The following is an 18,526-nucleotide window of genomic DNA, read 5'->3' on the forward strand; positions in this document are numbered from 1 at the left end:
ATCACATTGATTGATTTGCAGATGTTGAACCACCCTTGCAGCCCAAGAATAAATCCCACTTAGTTGTGGTGGATAATCCTTTTAGTGTACTGTTGGATCCTATTAGCTAGTATCTTGGCGAGAATTTTTGCATCCGTGTTCATCAGGAATACTGCTCTCTAATTCTCCTTTTTGGTGGGGTCTTTATCTGATTTTGGGATCAAGGTAATGCTGGCCTCATAGGATGAGTTTGGAAGAGTTTGGAAGTTTTCCTTCCCTTTCAATTTTTTGAAATAGTTTCAGATCTATTGATTTTTATATATTGATCTTCTATCTAGTAACCTTGCTAAACTCTCTTATTTATTCTAATAATTTTTATCTGAAGATTCTCTCAGATTTTCAACATATAAATCAAGTCATCTGTGAATGATGGCTGCTTTATTTCCTCCTTTCCAATCTGTATTACCCCTTCCTTCTTTTTCATGCCTTAGTACATTGGCTAGAACCTCCAGTATAAGACTGAATATAAAGAGTAATAGCAAGCATACCTGTCTCATTCCTTATCTCAGGGGAAAAGCTTTCAACATTTCCTTTTTAAATATAATGTTTGCTTAGTAGATTTTTTTTAAGATTTTTTATTTATTTATTAGAAAGAGAGAGAGAGCATGAGAGAGGGGAAGGTCAGAGGGAGAAGCAGACTCCCCGCCGAGCAGGGAGCCCGATGTGGGACTCGATCCCGGGACTCCAGGATCATGACCTGAGCCAAAGGCAGTCGCTTAACCAACTGAGCCACCCAGGCGCCCTGCTTGGTAGATATTTTTTATCAGATTTCTTCTATTCCTCATTTGAGAAAATTTTGTCATGAATGAATGTTTAATTTTATAAACTTCTTTTTCTACATCTATCAATATGATCACTTAATTTTTCTTCCTAATTCTTTTAATATGAATTGCATTGATTGCCTTTTCAGTCATAAACTTGCCTTGCACTCCCTAAATCCATTTCAGTCATAGCATGTTCTTGTTTTTATACATTTTTGGACTTGGGTAATATTTTGTTTAGGCTCATAAGATCTATGTTCATAAATTAGATTAGCTTGTAATTTTCCTTTCTCATTCTTTCCTTATCAGGTTTTGGTGTTTTATGGCTGGAAAGTGAGCTAGAGGCACTGGTGATCCCAGATCATCTAGTTAAAATCAGAGACTGAGAGGATTCAAAGTGGATTCCATTCCTGTGAGGGCTTGTCTCTTTACAATTCATACTTACTGATGGGGCCCTCCCAGGTCTCAATCAAAAAGTCTATGGTGTTTACCGGAGCCTCTCCTCCTTATCAGGCCCTGACTTCAATTCTTGTTCCCTCTATCCTGTGAATTTGTGAAATTCTCTGCTCAGCTTTTCAGCCTCTTGGTTCTTGTCACTGACAGTAGCCTTAAGGGAAAGGACAGCACTAAATGTCACACTAATCTCTGAAAACTTTCCTTCTCACCTGAGTCTTGGACCCATAATTCCTCACTGTTTTGGTATTGCCTTCAAACAGATTTTTTAAAAGTTTTTATTTAAATTTTAGTTAGTTAACATACAGTGTTATATTAGTTTCAGGTGTACAATATAGTGATTCAGTACTTCCATACAACACCTAGTGCTTGTCACAACATGCACTCCTTAATCCCCATCACCCATTTAACCCATCTTCCCACCCACCTCCCCTCTGATAACCATCAGTTTGTTCTCTATAGTTATAGTCTGTTTCTTGGTTTGCCTCTTTCTCTTTTTTCCCCCTATGCTTGTTTGTTTTGTTTCTTAAATTCCATACATGAATGAAATCATACGGTATTTGTCTTTCTCTGACTTATTTCGCTTAACATAATACTCTCTAAGCTCCATCCATGTCACTGAAAATGGCAAGATTGCATTCTTTTTTTTATGGTTGAGTAATATGAATATCACATATTAAATATATATATATATATATATATATATATATATATATATCACATTTTCTTTATCCATTCATCAGTTGATGGACAGTTGGATTGTTTCCATAATTTGGCTATTGTAGACAATGCTGCTATAAACATTGGGGTGCATGTATTCCTTTGAATTAGTATTTTTGTATTCTTTGGGTAAATACTTAGTAGTGCAATTGCTGGATCATAGGGTAATTCTATTTTTAACTTTTTGAGGAACCTCCATGTTGTTCTCCAGAGTGGCTGCTCCAACACCTGTTGTTTCTTGTGTTGTTGTTGTTTTTTAAGATTTTATTTATTTATTTATTTATTTATTTGACAGAGAGATAGAGCCTGAGAGCACAAGTGGAGGGAATGGCAGAGGGAGAGGGAGAAGCAGGCTCTGCACTGAGCAGGGAGCCTGATACGGGGTTCGATCCCAGGCCCCTGGGATCATGACCTGAACCGAAGGCAGATGCTTAACCATCTGAGCCACCCAGGTGCCCTTGTGTTGTTGATTTTAGCCATTCTGATAGGTATGAGGTAATATCTCATTGTAGTTTTGGTTTGTATTTCCCTGATGATGAATGATGTTGAGCATCTCTTCATCCAAATCAGATTTTTTAGTGCTCGCTTCAGCAGCACATACACAAATCAGATTTTTTAATAGACTTTGTTTTTTAGAGCAGTTTGAGGTTCATAGCAAAATTGAGAGAAAGGGGCATAGATTTGCCATATACCCCTTTCCCAACATATGCACAGCCTTCCCCACTATCAACATTCTGCACCAGAGTGGTACATTTGTTACAATAGATTAACCTACATTGACACATCATTATCACCTAGAGGCTATAGTTTACCTTAGGGTTCACCCTTGTTGATGTACATTCTATGGGTTTGAACACATGTATAATGACATGTATCCACCATTATGCATCACACAAGAATAGTTTCATTGCCCTAAAAATCCTGTGTGCTCCACTTATTCATCCTTCCCTCCTCCCTAATCCCTGGTAACTACTGACTGTCTAACTGTCTCCACAGTTTTGCCTTTTCCAGAATGTCATATAGATGGAATCATATGGTATATAACCTTTCAGTATGACTTCTTTCACTTAGTAATAAGTATTTATGTTTCCCCCATGTCTGTTTGTGGCTTGATAGCTCATTTCTTCTTAGTGCTTAATAATAATATTCCATTGTCTGAATGTACCAGTTTATTTTCCATTCACCTATTGAAGGACACCTGGGTTACTTCCAAATTTTGGCATTATGAACAAAGCTGCTATACACATCTGTGTGCAGGTTTTGTGTGGGCATAAGTTTTCAACTCCTTTGAATAAATACCAAGGAGGATGACTGCTGGATTATATAATAAGAGTATGTTTTGCTTTGTAAGAAACCACCAAACTGTCTTCCAAAGTGGCTGCACCATTTTGCATTCCCATTAGCAGTGTCTGAAAGTTCCTGTTGCTACACATCCTCATCAGCATTAGATGTTGTCAGTGTTCTGGATTTTGGCCATTCTAACAGATGTGTAGTGGTATCTCACTGTTCTAATTTGCATTTCCCTGGTAATATATGATGTGGAGCATCTTTTCATATGCTTATTTGCCATCCGTATATCTTCTTTGGTGAGGTGTCTGTTAAGGTCTTTGGCCCATTTTTTAATGGGGTTGCTTATGTTTTTTGTGAGTGTTTGTTTGTTTTTGCATATATTGGATAACATCCCTTTATCAGATGTGTCTTTTGCAAATATTTTCTCCCAGTCTGTGCCTTCAAGGATCATGCCTCAAACAAAATTTTTTAAAATTTTGTCAGTCTTTTCTAATTGTTCTTAGCAGGAGGATGGTTTGAATAAACAATCTATCATTGGATTGGCGGCTCCCTAATTGTTTACTTTGACGTGCTTTTTGAAACTATAGAAGTAAAGTAACATATTCAGAAATGGAAAAAATATACTTAACAGCTTTACCTCCCTAACAATCACTGCCAACAGTCTGGGCTATTTCTTTCTGGTCTTTTTTCTTATGGGTACATTTTTACACAGCTATACTTGTAATGTTCAAATAATTACGCATGCTTGTTTTTTCACCTAACCTAATTGCATCAGTGTTCTACCTAGCTACTTCTTCTTTTTTTTTTTAAAGATTTTATTTATTTATTTGACAGAGAGAGACACAGTGAGAGCAGGATCACAAGCAGGGGGAGAGGGAGAGGGAGAAGCAGGCTTCCCGTGGAGCGGGGAGCCCGATGCGGCGCTCGATCCCAGGACCCTGGGATCATGACCTGAGCCAAAGGCAGACGCTTAACAACTGAGCCACCCAGGCGCCCCTACCTAGCTACTTCTTATTGTAAATATCATTTTCCCAGAAGATATTAAATACCATTTTTTTAATTCTCTCAAGAGAAGACCTATAGCTCTTCCTTATACCCCAGTGAACCAGCTAGCCTATGCAAAAGAAACTAATGGTGGATGGAAAATAGAGTGGCCCACTCTGCTCATCCTCTTGGTCATGGCTCACCAAGTTTGGCCAGTGTAGCTGTTGAGCCAAGAAGCCAGGTATAGGGGAGCAATAATAGAAGGTCTGATCAGAATTAGTGATACCTTAACTATGGAGACCTGATATTCAGCCTATGTCAGCTTCTTCCTGCCCTCTCCTCTGCTATGAGTCATGGAAATTAGTCTGTCAGTTGTCAGCTCTTTGCTCTAATCCCTCCTCTGCTTCAGTGTGCTCAGTACACCCACCCTACTCCTTTAGCATCCGTCCCAGCAATAGTACTAGCTTCTGCCTAAGCCCGCTAGTTAGGAGATGGCCTTGTCTCCTCTGTCCTTGTGCTAAAGTATTCCTGTCAAGTTGTACGTAAGCCATGTGTTCTTGTTCAACACCTGTCTGGCTGGGGGAGCAGGCAATTAATGAGTATGTTATGGACCTGGGTATATATATAAAAAGAAAGAAAGAAAAAATACTTTGACATGTGATACCCCCTCTTCCATCTACTAGAAATGTTCCTGTGCCAAAGATTACCTGATTTTGGCAGGACATGTTGTTTAGAGAAGTGGTTCTCAACCTTTTTTCCTGCCCCAATACATTGACAAATGATATTAAAATGCTCAGTATACTCCAGTGCGCAATTTCTAGCATACATGCTGTAACTTTACCCCTTTCTCTCCCACACAGCCAAGAACATCTGAAAGGAAGTGAGTGAAAGTGGCATATTATAGAGGTAAACTTAAATCATCTTTATTTTTCATTGGACAAAACATTCACAGATTTTGGCATGATATTATTTGGTGAAAAATCACCAAGGTTGAAAAACACTGCTTTGGAGGAAAGTAGCTATTCTTCTCATCAGAAAACAATTACTGAGAACTTTCTGATGCACCGCACAGATCTGTGTTGCAACCCAATATGTGGTTGGTCATAAGCAAGCTAATTTTGTTACAGCTTTTGCCCTGAACATAAACTTACAGCTCCATGATTAAGCATTATGCCTTTCTCACTCTAATAAACAGGTAGTTTATTGGTTCTTCAAAATCTCAAGCCTGTTTATTCTCCAGTGAAGTCACTGATATAATTCCCAGAATCAGGTATCTGACTGTACTTTTGCTCCCCACTGACTGCCCCAAGACCCATTCTCATCTCCAGCCCCCAGTCTTGGGTACCTTTGCCAGCTTAGAATTAAGGTTATTTGGGAGAAATAAGGAAAGAGTAAGGAGGTGACCAGCCATCTTCCAAAGGAAAAAAGGGAACTGTTTATTAGGCACTTCTACTAGACCATATAGTAATGCAAATTCTTTGCCCAAACTTAAGAAGAGCTGTAAATATAAAAAAGACACTCCTAGGATACTTGAGGGATATTCCCTGACATGAGAATGCTGGCTAATGTCATGGGTCCTTCCCAAATCCCAGGTAGTTAAATCAATTTGTGGCCCTCATATTTCCAAGGGATAGATACAGATGAATAGAAATGGCTAAACAGCCTAAAAATCTTTCTGCAGTTATCTGGAGAGTTAAGAGGATGAAGCCAGGGTGCCTGGGTGGCTCAGTTGGTTAGGCGACTGCCTTCGGCTCAGGTCATGATCCCGGAGTCCCGGGATCGAGTCCCACATCGGGCTCCCTGCTCGGCGGGGAGTCTGCTTCTCCCTCTAACCCTACCCCCTCTTGCGCTCTCTCTCTCTCTCAAGTAAATAAATAAAATCTTTAAAAAAAAAAAAAAAGAGGATGAAGCCAATGTCAACTTTAGGGTTTAATATGGTTGTAAATAATCCTCCCAAACGGACACTCTAGACAGGTTTTACCACTTTTGTGTTCAAAATTCAATTTTTTCCATTCTATATTAAATTGTGTCCCTTTTTCAGTGTAAAAACTGGTGCTAACCTAAAGGTGCTTTACAGAGTTTACTACTTTGTAGTAATGCAATGCCATATGTCAAATAGGATTAAAATATTTATAAAAGATTTATAATTTTTGATAAAGGAAAAACTTTTATATAGCATTTGTACCTAGAGATATAAAGTCTTGGAGGGTAAGGTGTAATATCTGCACAAGGGCTTTGGGAAAATGTGCAATACCAATGAGAGAATATATTGTTACTGAAACTGTTTCTCACAGGTATGTTTTAACTACAGTGCTGTTGGAAGCCACATTTTTAGATAGTAAATGTTTTAGACTAGCAGACCTCTGTTGCAACTAACCAACTCAACCATTGTACTGAGAAAGCAACCACAGACAATACATTGACAAATGGACATGACTGTATTTCAGTAAAACTGTATTTATAAAAATAGGTAACTTGATAACTGAATTGTACTACATTTTCATGAAGCAACCTTTACTATAGGTAATTGTCACATTAAAGTGTGATTTTTTAAAATGCAAGTGTTCAATGCAAATTTGTGTAGATAAGGCACACAATTTTTCATCCTACACACAAAAAAGAGTAGATCTACCATATTCACTGATGTAGTTAGTGGTCATTTTTTCTCTGTGATGGTTGTGACAACTGGAAGTCACCTGAAGCACAGCTCTTTGTTGGGGTACCTGCAGCAATGTTCGTGATTTGCACAGAGGTGTCTACTATGTGGAAATGCTGAGAGTAAGGAGAGAGGTGCTCCAGGACTAGGTCATGGGGCAGTGTTCAAAGTCATTTGGTTCCCTCCCCCTACTATCTCACAGCCCACTCTCACTCCCAAGTCTGTTGTTCTGATCTTGGATTTTTGGGGCAGTTTTTTGGGGGACTTTCATCTACCATTGTCCAGGTGAGATCCTCTCACCTTCTCACCTTCTCAATGAAATTGAAAGCTGGTTAATATTCCCTTCAGTCCAGACATATTTGCACTATATCTTGCTGAAACTTCACAAAATATAAATGCCCTTCCAGTACTGATATAGACTTTTTCTTATTTACTATATTTCCTTGGACAATTCAATAGTGATTTTGAAGAGAAAATAATTAAATGGAAAAGGAAATCTAGTTAAATGAGTTCAGTGTTCATTGGCAGTTCTTTTATACCCTGACTTCTCTTTGCTCAGTACTTTCAAGAGTTTTCTCAAGAAGGGAATATGTGGATGCAACACAGTAAGCCCTGCGTATCCTAAGAGCACTTTCTGTTCTCTTCCCTCCCATTTAAAATTTTTACCATGAAATATTTAAGCTATACTCTTGGTGTTAGCCCCAGTTCCCTAGAAAACAGAGCCCAGGAAAACTTAAGTACGAATTATTTATAGAGAGAATCAGGGAAAAGGGAAGTGAGGTAGGAAAAGATGGAAAGCAAATATAAGGTGGTACATTACAGAGACAGCCCAACTGTCACTTAACCATGCAGGACGTCTCTTGACAGGGAATACAGAAACAGTGTACCTTGTAACAATCTATTGGAGACTAGAGAGAGATTTCATCTGCCTGTCTGGTGCTCAGCCTCCAAGATGGTCCTTAACAATCCTGTCATATATATATAATTAATATAAATATATATTTGTGTGTTCCCCATATTTTTTTTTACAAAAATGAGAGGATACTATATACACGTGTTTCACTTATATGCAAGAGCATATATACTGATCTCATCTTTTTTAATGGTTGCATAGTGTATTCCATTGTGTGGCTAAATCAAAATTTAATTAACCAGCCTCATGTTTAAGTTGTTTCCACTCTTTCACTGTTACAAATAATGATGCAGTGAACATCTTTACACATAAGGCTTTGTGAGTTTATCTATTAGATAAATTCATAGAAGAGGAAATGCTAGGTCAAGGGCTATGTGCATTTTACATTTCTTATCCCTAGTTGCACTCCAAAAGCTTGTTCCTTTTTATGTTCCAACCAGAAGTATGTAATAAAGCCTTTTTCCCACATCTTTCATAACATATTTTATAATCAAACATTTTTTTTTCAATCTGAGAAAGATTTTCTTCTAGAAAATCACCTCAAAAAAAGGAAAATAGAATTGAAAACTGCATCTTAGGTGAAACTAGGAAATAGCTAGCTATAACCCAGAACTACGGTACATGAAAATGAAAGGTAGTTGGAAGAAATGTAAGTGTTCTGGCTCAGAAAATATAGTCAAACCCAGGAGGTTCCAGGTTCCTTTCAGTTTATTGATGTCATCAAACATCCAACCACTATCCATTCATCTCCATCATACTCAGATGCTGATATTTTATCCTAGACATATCAACTCAGGATCACAAGATGGCAGCTCTAGATGTAAATATTACAGGGGCACCTGGGTGGTTCAGTTGGTTAAGCATCAGCCTTCAGCTCAGGTCATGATATGTGGGTCCTGGGATCGAGCCCCACACTGGGCTCCCTGCTCAGTGGGAAGTCGGCTTCTCCCTCTCCTTCTGCCCCTCCCCGCCCCCCGCTCATGTGTTCTCTATCTCTCTTTCTCCCTCCCTCTCTCTCTCAAATAAATAAATAAATAACTTTTAATTAAAAAAATAGATGTAAAGATTACATCTGCACTTCTTATTCAAGGCAGGAAGGAAGCGGTCATGGGTTGGAGAGCTAGAAGCAAGTTCTCATATCCAGTTTCTTTAATCAGAATGCAAATTCTTCCCCAGAAGCCCCCAGCAAATTTCCTCATATATCTTATTAGTCAGAACTGGTCCATATGTTCATCTTTAGATAAAAAGTAGTCTAGAAAATTCACCTCCAGAGATTATGCTAAGTGAAATAAGTCAAGCAGAGAAAGTCAATTATCATATGGTTTCACTATTTGTGGAACATAAGGAATAGCATGGAGGACATTAGGAGAAGGAAGGGAAAAATGAAGGGGGGAATCAGAGGGAGAGATGAACCATGAGAGACTATGGACTCTGAGAAACAAACAGTGTTTTAGAGGGGAAGAGGGAGGGGTGATGCGTTAGCCCAGTGATGGGTATTAAGGAGGGCACGTACTGCATGGAGCACTGACTGTTATATGAAAACAATGGATCGTGGATCACCACATCAAAAACTAATGATGTATGGTGACTATCATAACATAATAAAATTTTTAAAAAAGAAAAGAAAATTCACCTCCAGCAGCAGTTGATTCACCATCGCTGGGGCCTGCCCCAAAAGATCCAGGAGTCCATCCAATTGCTCCTGTCCCCCACTGATCAGTCAACTCTGTCCTGGAGCAGCACAGCCCTAGCCAACGTCCATGCTCCCCAATCTACAGCCCTAGAGGCCACTGGGGCCGGTGACCCATTCTCACCCATCACAGGCCCAGTGTCAGTCCCCATGCCACACTTGTTTGACCAGGCCAAGGCAATATTGCAGAGCCACATCAACTCCAAATGTGGGCAGATTCACCAGGGCAAGGTCCCTGCTCGTGTATATAGCTCTTGGCAGTGCATAATTCCTGGGGGCCTGCAAGTGGCTCCCTTCACCTGCATCCCAGAAAGCAAGCCCTTGGAGCTACAGGTAGCAACTGACCCTGCCCTAAAACAAAAAGCTGTGCCCTGGATACCAATGGCCCTTGATCAACAGCAACAAGCCTCACCAGAGGCTATCACTGAACACCCTAAGCTGTCCCAAGCCCTGTCCGAGGGAGCCATTGAGAAACTGGAGACAACTTTGTGGCACAAGTACCTGGCCTTCCTGTCAGGGCTGCCTGCTCTTTATTATGTGGCTCTCTCTAGGGCCATGGCACCGGCAATCTCTACCCAAGCTGTAATCGCAGGAATGGTGCCTGGACCTGGTGAATTCCCAAGTGAACCTCTGACTCAGATGATCTCATCTGAAGAGCGGTGTCTGAGTCCTGGGCCATGCTTTCAAGATGCCAACGAGACTTGTGCAGACATTGAAGAAGAGCTCCAGGTGGAAGAGCAGGTGGAAGAAATGATCAAGGCGGTGCCTCTAGAAAGCCAGGCAGAGGCCTCTGGGCCCTACACACTCAAGAAACCCATTTTAGCCAAACTAAATTTCCATCTAAGAAAGAAGATCCTGGAGATACAACTGGGAATTCCCATAAAGGCAAGGTTGTCCAGAGAACAAACTGTAGCAGCCCCAGACAACACATCCACACAGGAGTCTCTAGGGAGTCTAAACAACCAAGGAAAAACATTGCTCCAGGATCTCCCCATCCCACCAGACACTCCTCGCGTCCCAGATCCAGAATGGCTCCACCTTAAAGAACAGCTGGCCCTTGAGTTAAAGGCAGTGCAGCAGAACCAGAAGCAACCTGGTTCAAGAGCAATACCTCATGGTTCTGCCCACTGGGCCTCTAAGATCTCACAACCCAGTGGGGACATGACAGAGGCCCAGGTGCTTTGTGTTCAGTTGGAGGCCAATGTGAACAGCCCCAGCCTGGAGGAGCCCTGGAGCCCTGAGCCCCAAAGCCCTGGCCACAGCAAGGACTCAGCCCAAGTCCCCATGCTGGCAGAAAAGAGAGAGGACCCAGGGAAACCCAAATTGGCAGGGGACCACGGAGAAGGGGATGCAGGGTTTGCACACTCCTCTACAAGAGACATAAGCCTCCCTGATGAAGCCCAGAGGCCAAAAGGGATGCTTCTGAACAGGACTCCTCATAGCCCCTGGCGACGGAGCCGTAGCTTTCATCTTGATGCTCCCTGTGAACACAGTACCCGGCATCACCCTCAGATTAAGCTTCCAGAGCCACCTCCAGGAATCCCTGGGGTGAAGGTATCTGAGAAGAATCACCTGCACAGCAGTCAAACCAAGCTTAATGTCATCCTCAAACCAGCAAGGATTCCTAAGAATGCCCAACCTGTGGTGCCCCAGGCATCACAGGGCCAGCTTTTCCTGGGCCAACTCATTCACACTAAGCCTTTGCAGGGCCAAACTTTGAAAGGTCAGGTTTTGCAGGGACAGGTGATGCCAGTCCATACCCACAAGAGGCCCAGCCTTCCTGAATCGGGCTTGAGAAGTAAGATGAAATCCTTTCTGCACTGTTTTAACTCCAAGGCAAAGGGCAAAGTGCATGAGGAATCCATATTCTCTACAGCTGGGAAAGTGGCCAACACCAGAAAAGAAAATGTAGAAAAGGGCCTGGCTCCAGCTAAAAGTCCCATGGGGCGAACCAAGACAGGATAAGAGGGGACTCCAAGGCCCGATCTTCCCCCACTGAGAAGCAGGTGGGCCTGGCCTTCTTGGATGGTCCCCATTCCCCAGACAGTAAGCTCCGGCACCGCTCCCGCTCTCACCAACTCCATTCTGCCTCAGTCCTGGGCCACCCCCGCCACTGCCCTCGGCACTGTCCTCGAGTGGCTTGTGCCACCCAACCAGGGAACGTACCCTAGATCTCACCTCTCACCTCAGAGGGAAACGTTGGTCTGCTCAAGAAGACCCAACACAATCAAAAGACTTGGTAGGCTCCCCCAACATCTGTGTCCCTTGAAGAGGACTGCTGCTGTCATTTTCATTAATGTGCAGGTAGGGCAGAGTGCCACCCAAAATACACTCTATGTCTCTAAGCAAAGCACTGTCTGTCTCCTCCTTCTCTCCACTGTGGTGTGTTAAGGGAAGGTATGAGGGGAGGCTAAAATGTCCTTCCCATCTAGAGAAGGAGCTTTAACCCACACTTAAGCTGGGTCAGCATTCCACACAACTCCTCCCAGCCCACCCTGGACTGTGGATAAAGGGGCTTGAGCAGAGAAGGAAGGTAAGGTAAATAAGGGTCAGGCTTGAATTCTATCATGGCTTCCCATTGGTGTCCTTAGGCCCAGAGGAGCAATGTGGACATGAGGATAGTAGTGACGAGAAGGAGTGGCCAGGAATCCCACAGACAGAATTCACTGATGACTTCCGTAAAGGCCCATAGTCTGCAGGGGAGGTTTCAGAGGAGTGCCACAGCACTCCCACCTTGAGGAGGTACTTTGTGTTTATTCAAAAGCTTGTAGCTAATATGACAGGATGTCAAAAGCAAATGATAGAATCTCCCCTGCTCTGCTCCCTGTTGGTTATTGGCAAGATCTTTCTGGAGAACTCATCTGGGAAGCTGCTGTAACTCTCTTGCCTATATCCCGCCTCCACTGCTGGCCAGCTGCATGGAATGAGTGACTCTTGGAATGAAGATCACAGTAGGCCATGAAGAGGGGCTTGTCCTCCCCTCCCAAGGGCAGGCGGGGAGAGAATCAGGGAAGGGGAGCATGTAGATGGAGGTCTGAGTACCTGAGACAGAGGCTGACTGTTCCTAACCAGGGTATGATAAGGGAGCAAAGCCAATTTACTTTGCACTCAAAAGAGCCTGGAGCCAGGAAGTCAACCCAAGGTTCAAGTGCTTTTGGGGAAAGTAGGTGAGTAAATCTGAGCTTCAATCTATTTGCCCATAGTGTGATAAAGAGCAATGGGCTGAGCCTTGTTGTCCAAAGGTAATGCAAATTAATTCAAAATCAGAACACTCACCTTGGACCCTATCAAACTGTGACCCAATGTCTTGTAATGGTGTAACTAGAAGTACATTGTTTGCTTAGCCCAAATATGAAGTTAGTCACTGAGTTCTAAGCTTGATATTTCTCAACTTTGCCCCTTTCCTCTATTTTTACTGCCTCTGTTTGTATTCAGTTTCCATCCATTCATATCCCCAGGGCTTAGAATAGTGGCTGATCCACAGTAATACCTTAATAGTAACTTGAAACAAAATTCTGAGCTGGGGAGCAGCCAAATCACTACATTAGTATGATGAGTTCTATCGAATGGGGGATCCTGTCACAGGAGGAAGAACTCAGCTAAGATGACCCGAGAAGGATCACAGTAAGAATGACTTTGAGAAGCATCTTAGATTCAACAATAAAAATATTTGAGTACTTACTATATGCAAGGTACTATAGCAAACACCACAATGAAGAAAACAGAGGACTTATACAATGGAGGTCATGATTTCTTGGGATAGAGTCTCACATGCCACCAATATTGTCTAATCAGAATATATGTTTGGATGTCCAATATTCATCTCAAACTACAGGAAAGTGAACAACTGATTCCCCACCCATCACCATCACTCAATCACACATACAAAACACACTTCCAGGACAGTATTTACCATATCACTTAATGGTAACTCCATCTTATCATTTTCTCAGGACAAAAATATTGGTGTCATCTTTGACCTTTTTTCCATAGTCCATATCCAATCCAGCAGTAAATCCTGCTGTCTCCACCTGCAAAATGAATTGAGAACATGACCACTTCTCACTCTGTCTGTTGCTATGATTACTGCAGTAGCCTCATAACTAATTTCCCAACTTCTTCCTGAGACCATATCTCAACAGTCTATTCTCAACACAGAAGCCTGATGGTCCTCAGGGAGGGTCCTGGCTGGCTGTGGATGATCAGATAGATAGATAGATAGATAGATAGATAGATAAATAGATGATAGATAGGTAGATGTAAAACCATGAGATTGGATAGGATCACCAAAGAAATGAGTGTAAATGAAGGAGAGATCTAAGGACTGGGCTCTGAGACATTCTAACATTAACAAATTAGGGGGAGGGGAAAATGCAGGAACCAATAAGTAGAGACTGCAAAGTAGTAGCCAGTGAGGTAGGAAGAAAAGAAGAAGAATATAATATACTGGAAGCTGAGAAAGAAGAGTATTGCAAGGAGAAAGTGAGTAACTACTTGAAAAAGTTGCCAATCAGCCAAGTAAGACGAGGACAGAGATGATTGTTAGGTTAAGCAACATAGAGATCATTCATGCCTTGAGAAGAATAGACTCAGGTGAGTAGTGGAGATGAAGGTGTGACTGGAGTGGATTCGAGAGAGAATGGAAGAGCAATTGTAAGTATAATCAACTGTTTCAAGGAATTCTGTTCCACAGACATGCAGAAAAATTAGGACATAGAGCAGGGTTTTTAAAGGTGGGAGACAGCATGTTGGATGTTAATGGAAAAGATCCAATGGAGAGGAATAAGTTGACAATGCAGGAGAGCAAAGTAACAATAGGAATGAGTCCCCAAAAAGAGGGGTTGGCCTTAACTAAGCACAGACACTGCACTGGTGGTTAAGTAAAGAGAAGGTGACATTAATGAGGGAAGACTTTGTATATCAAGAGAAGAAAGGTTTCCCCACAATTAAGAGAGTAGGGACAAAGATCTAGAAGGGAGAAAGAGGAGCTGGAAAAGGATCATGGCAAATGCGGGGAAGGACAAAATGGAAAGCCAAAGCCAGGGGTGGAGCAGAATTCTAGAAATTACATTGGTTAGTTATTTTTAGGACCTAAGAAGTCAGTAGTAGCACATGAGCCCAGGTGGTCAGAAAAAGTGGTTCAAGTTGGTGATCATATGTGTGAAACAGTTGTTCTTGGAACACAGTAGAAGAGATGGCAGGGAAAGCTCTAAATGCATGGAGCATAAGGAAGAGGAGGGGGCTTGAGACAGAGAAATAGGGCAGCTGTGGTTCCTGGTGTCCAACCCAGGGACTAGGGTAGTTTGGAGGTGGGAGGAGAGAACTGGAAGGCAAAAAGACAAAGAGGCTTCCCTGAGTGGATGGAAAGAATCTCTGTTTTGGACTCTCTGTATCTCTCAAAAGGTGGCATCTCTGCATTCCCACCTTCTGACCTACCTCACAGGAGCCAAGAGCTCAAGGAAGTGGAGGAAGTGCTATAGTTTCCCTATAATGTGCTATGGAGGACTATGGGATGCCCCTGCCTTACTCATTCCTAAGGAAATCCAGGATGACTCAACATCCCATCAAACCAAGAGGTGGTGGCAGGACTCTCTTCCTCTGATAGGACCCAATGTGTCCACTGCTACCAGGATGCAGAAAACCCAGGATGGAGAGAAGCATGAATGTGTTCCTCCTCTGAATGGTGACTCTGCCTAAGGGATGGGAGCCCAAACCCTATTGTGACCCTCAGAGTGAGGAGGCACAGGGCCCAAGCTTGCTAAGCCAACACCCTCCAGGTGTTTTCCTAAAGCATTCCCAGAGATCATAGGAGGTCTTGCGACAGGCACATCCTCCCTGCCTGGTGGGAGTTGGGCAGACAGCCACAGAGCAAGGAGATAAGGGGGAAAGGGGGGCAGCATGAAGGGAATGACCCAGAAAGGTCACAGCAGCATCACGTGGGAAGCCAAGGTTAATGTGCACACATCCTGACTTAGGTGGAACAGGTCCTTTCCATGGTCCCCTAAGGCTCCTACCTGTCCCAGAGCAGTGTGAGTTCATAGTGCTGACCAAAGTCCTACAACAAAGGGTTTAGGGCATAAAGATGAGCTGGAACAAACACCTTCAGGATTCTCAGTTTTCACCAAAGTCAAGAGCTGAGAGAAGACAGGGTCAGAGCCTGTGACTCACATAGGATGTTGTTGAGGGATGAAGCCTTGTTCATCCCATCCCATAACCCTAGCACAACCCCCACCTTCTAGCTTTCCCTAGGCTCAAGAGAGGTAAAATCAGAATAAATGGCCTCATGGAGGACAGAAACTCAAGCATTTACAACTCCAGAATTGGTGGTAGATGCTAGGAATATATCAGTGCTTGCTTGGGAACTCTGGAGTTCACCTCTGGCCCTCTGAAATAACACGTCATGGTGAAAGGTTCTGACCTTCTGGAGCCCTTCCCTTGACCTCTGCCGAGGACACCTAAGAATTCTATGGAGAGAATTTCAGGCAAATTTCCTCCTCCTGTGGTGGAGGAAAGTGGCTTCTCCACAAAATCACTTCTCCTGTCAAACATTGAGTGCTAGAGGAGAGAGACCATGACTGCTTCATTTTTGTACCTGCTTACCACAGCCCAGCCAGGGAGAGCAGTGAACACAGAATGAGAACAGGAATTCTGCACCATGTGAGAAGGGGGTGGGCTTCTGCTCTTTCCCAGCCATCCAAAGCCTAATTTTCCACCTGGGTCAGGGGTCCATGGCAGAGGCCAGGGCTGTCATAGAATGAAGAACAAGAATAGTTGCTGCGTCCAATGCAGGAAGAGGAAAGAAGGGAAGACCACCTGGACTTCAGATGGGGAGATGAGGAATGAACACAATGCAGGCATGTAAAGTACTGGGGGACACAGAGGACCAGATCTCTATGGCTCTGGCTGGGCCTGCAGAGGACTGTTCATTCCTATCCCCAGAGACAGTGAAGCCAGGACCCTGAATACTTGGTCTGGATGAGAGCATGAGGAGGGAAAGGAGGCCTGGGAAGGGGCCAGAGGGAGATCTCTGTTTCCAGAAGGAGGGGTGGGCTCTGCCAACTGCCCCCCCTTTCCCGCCTTGCCCCTCTTCTCCACTGTAACTTCTCTGGGTCCATGGCCAGGCAAGGAGCATATTGGGGGCTTTCCAGAGTGTATCGCTCCCAAGGTCGAGCCTGCTACAGAGGCCACAGGGGCAGGACCCTGTGCAGGCAGCTGGACCCGTGGGAATCCAGACAGTGGGAAGGGAACGGAAGTCATTCCTTGCGGTAAATGATGCTGGCAGCTGGGGAGTGTCAGGGGAGAGGGGCAGGGTAAAGTGAGAGGCCGGAGCAGAATCCCACACATAGTCAAAGGCACATGGACACAGACATCAGCCACACAGATGCATAAACACCAAGACACAAATTCAATGTTGCCACTCCAAAACTAATTCAGAGTACCCAGAGACATGTCCAGGAAACACACCTACGTAGACTCAAGAACACCCTGCGTCAGACATGCAGGAGCAGAGCTGGCACAAGCACACGTGCAGGCACAAAGACAGTCTCCACATTTGCAAACACATACAGACCATCTTGCAGACCTACAAACACAAATGCAGTCCAAATTCATCCCTCAAAGTTGCTCTCCTCCATTAAGCTCCTAGGCCACCTTAAACCAGGCCTGTCTTTCCCTCCTCTAAACTCTGCTTTCTAATTTCTGTCCCATTGCTTGTCCTTTAATAAGGACAGTCTTGGATTCACATGCATACCTCTGGTCTCAACGACTTGGTTGTGGGCTTTCAAAGAAATGGCAAGATCAGCAAGTGAGTCCACGGCCCTCTTCGGCAGCCCCATCCCTCGCCTATACACCCATCCCCATCCCCAGGAGTGTCCCCAGTTTACTGCAAGGTCCTGACCCCCAGCCTCTCAGCGGACACAGACCCTAAGGGAAGAATAAAGCAGACCTTTCAAAATAATGCTGGTGGCTCTCCCCTCTCATGCTGTCTCTCTCTCTAAGTAAATAAATAAAATAATGCTGGTGGGTATTACCTCCCAAAATCTTTACCTTGCCGTATGCTTACCACTATCTACCTCCAATCTGTAACCAACTACATCAATGCTATTCTAAGCAGTTACCTAACCCTAGATAGCTACACACTGAGTAATGTCTGCACCTCCACTAGTCCCACAAACATCACACACTTATGACAGTATGGGTCATCTGCACTCCAGGAACTCAGTAGCTCCTTCAGTAACACCTGCATAGTCATCAGAGCAGGATGTCCCTGGAGGGCTCAGTGTTCAGCTGGGAACCCAGGAGCACCAAGGTGCCCAGGTCGTTTGACCCTTGTTAGACAGAAAGCCATCCAAATCTCTGTGTTCCTTTCCCCGATGTCTACATTCCAGCCTATCCTGAGGATCAAAAGAGGGGCTTGGTTCAGGGCTGCAAGCTCCAGACGCCCCCCTCCCCGCACCAAGCTTAGGGTTCAAGTGGAACTATGGGTGGAATGAGCCCAGGCCAGCAGCTGAGAGCAGAGGAATGGCTGTGTGGCAGTCTTGAGTTCCCAAAGAAGAATAACAACTCCTTCCATTGTCTCAACCCCTCTCCTGTGGACTGTATCTATACCAGGTCTCCACTACCTTCCAGACTCCCTCACTGCCTCCCTGCCATGCCTCCCACCTCCACCTCATAGGCTCAGTCACCTGCAGCCTAGTGTGTGGCAGAGACTTGCTGTCATCTTCCTGCTCTGAGAGTAGCTCTTTCCAGTTCTGGCTTTTTGTCCAGCCAAGTTCTACCTCCAGCAAAGCCTCTACTCTTTCCCTTGCTTTTCTCAGGGTCCCTAACTTAGGTTCTAAGTCCTAGGAATAAGCACGGAGGCCCCAATACCTCCAGGATAAAACATCTCCCTATAGCTGATCTACCACTACAAGCTCAAGTTCAGAGGTAGGGACCTAGAGTAGATCCTAGGAAAAGCCTCCTGAGTAGAGGAAAGGCAGTCAAGGATGGGACCTAAGGGGGCTGTGGATACCATCTGACAA

General features: G+C 43.7%; 1 protein-coding gene across 1 annotated transcript; it reads left to right on the forward strand.

Moving 5' to 3' along the window:
* The first annotated feature begins 9,806 nt into the window (after nt 1-9,806).
* LOC116627159 (protein FAM205A-like) lies at nt 9,807-11,555 on the forward strand. The gene has a single exon (XM_032396848.1). It carries the CDS (start codon nt 9,888-9,890, stop codon nt 11,469-11,471), a length of 1,584 nt encoding a protein of 527 aa, XP_032252739.1. The 5' UTR covers nt 9,807-9,887; the 3' UTR covers nt 11,472-11,555.
* The last annotated feature ends 6,971 nt before the right edge of the window (nt 11,556-18,526 follow it).

This window comes from Phoca vitulina, unplaced genomic scaffold, assembly GCF_004348235.1.
Source record: "Phoca vitulina isolate PV1807 unplaced genomic scaffold, GSC_HSeal_1.0 scaffold94, whole genome shotgun sequence".
Classification (NCBI taxonomy): domain Eukaryota; kingdom Metazoa; phylum Chordata; class Mammalia; order Carnivora; family Phocidae; genus Phoca; species Phoca vitulina.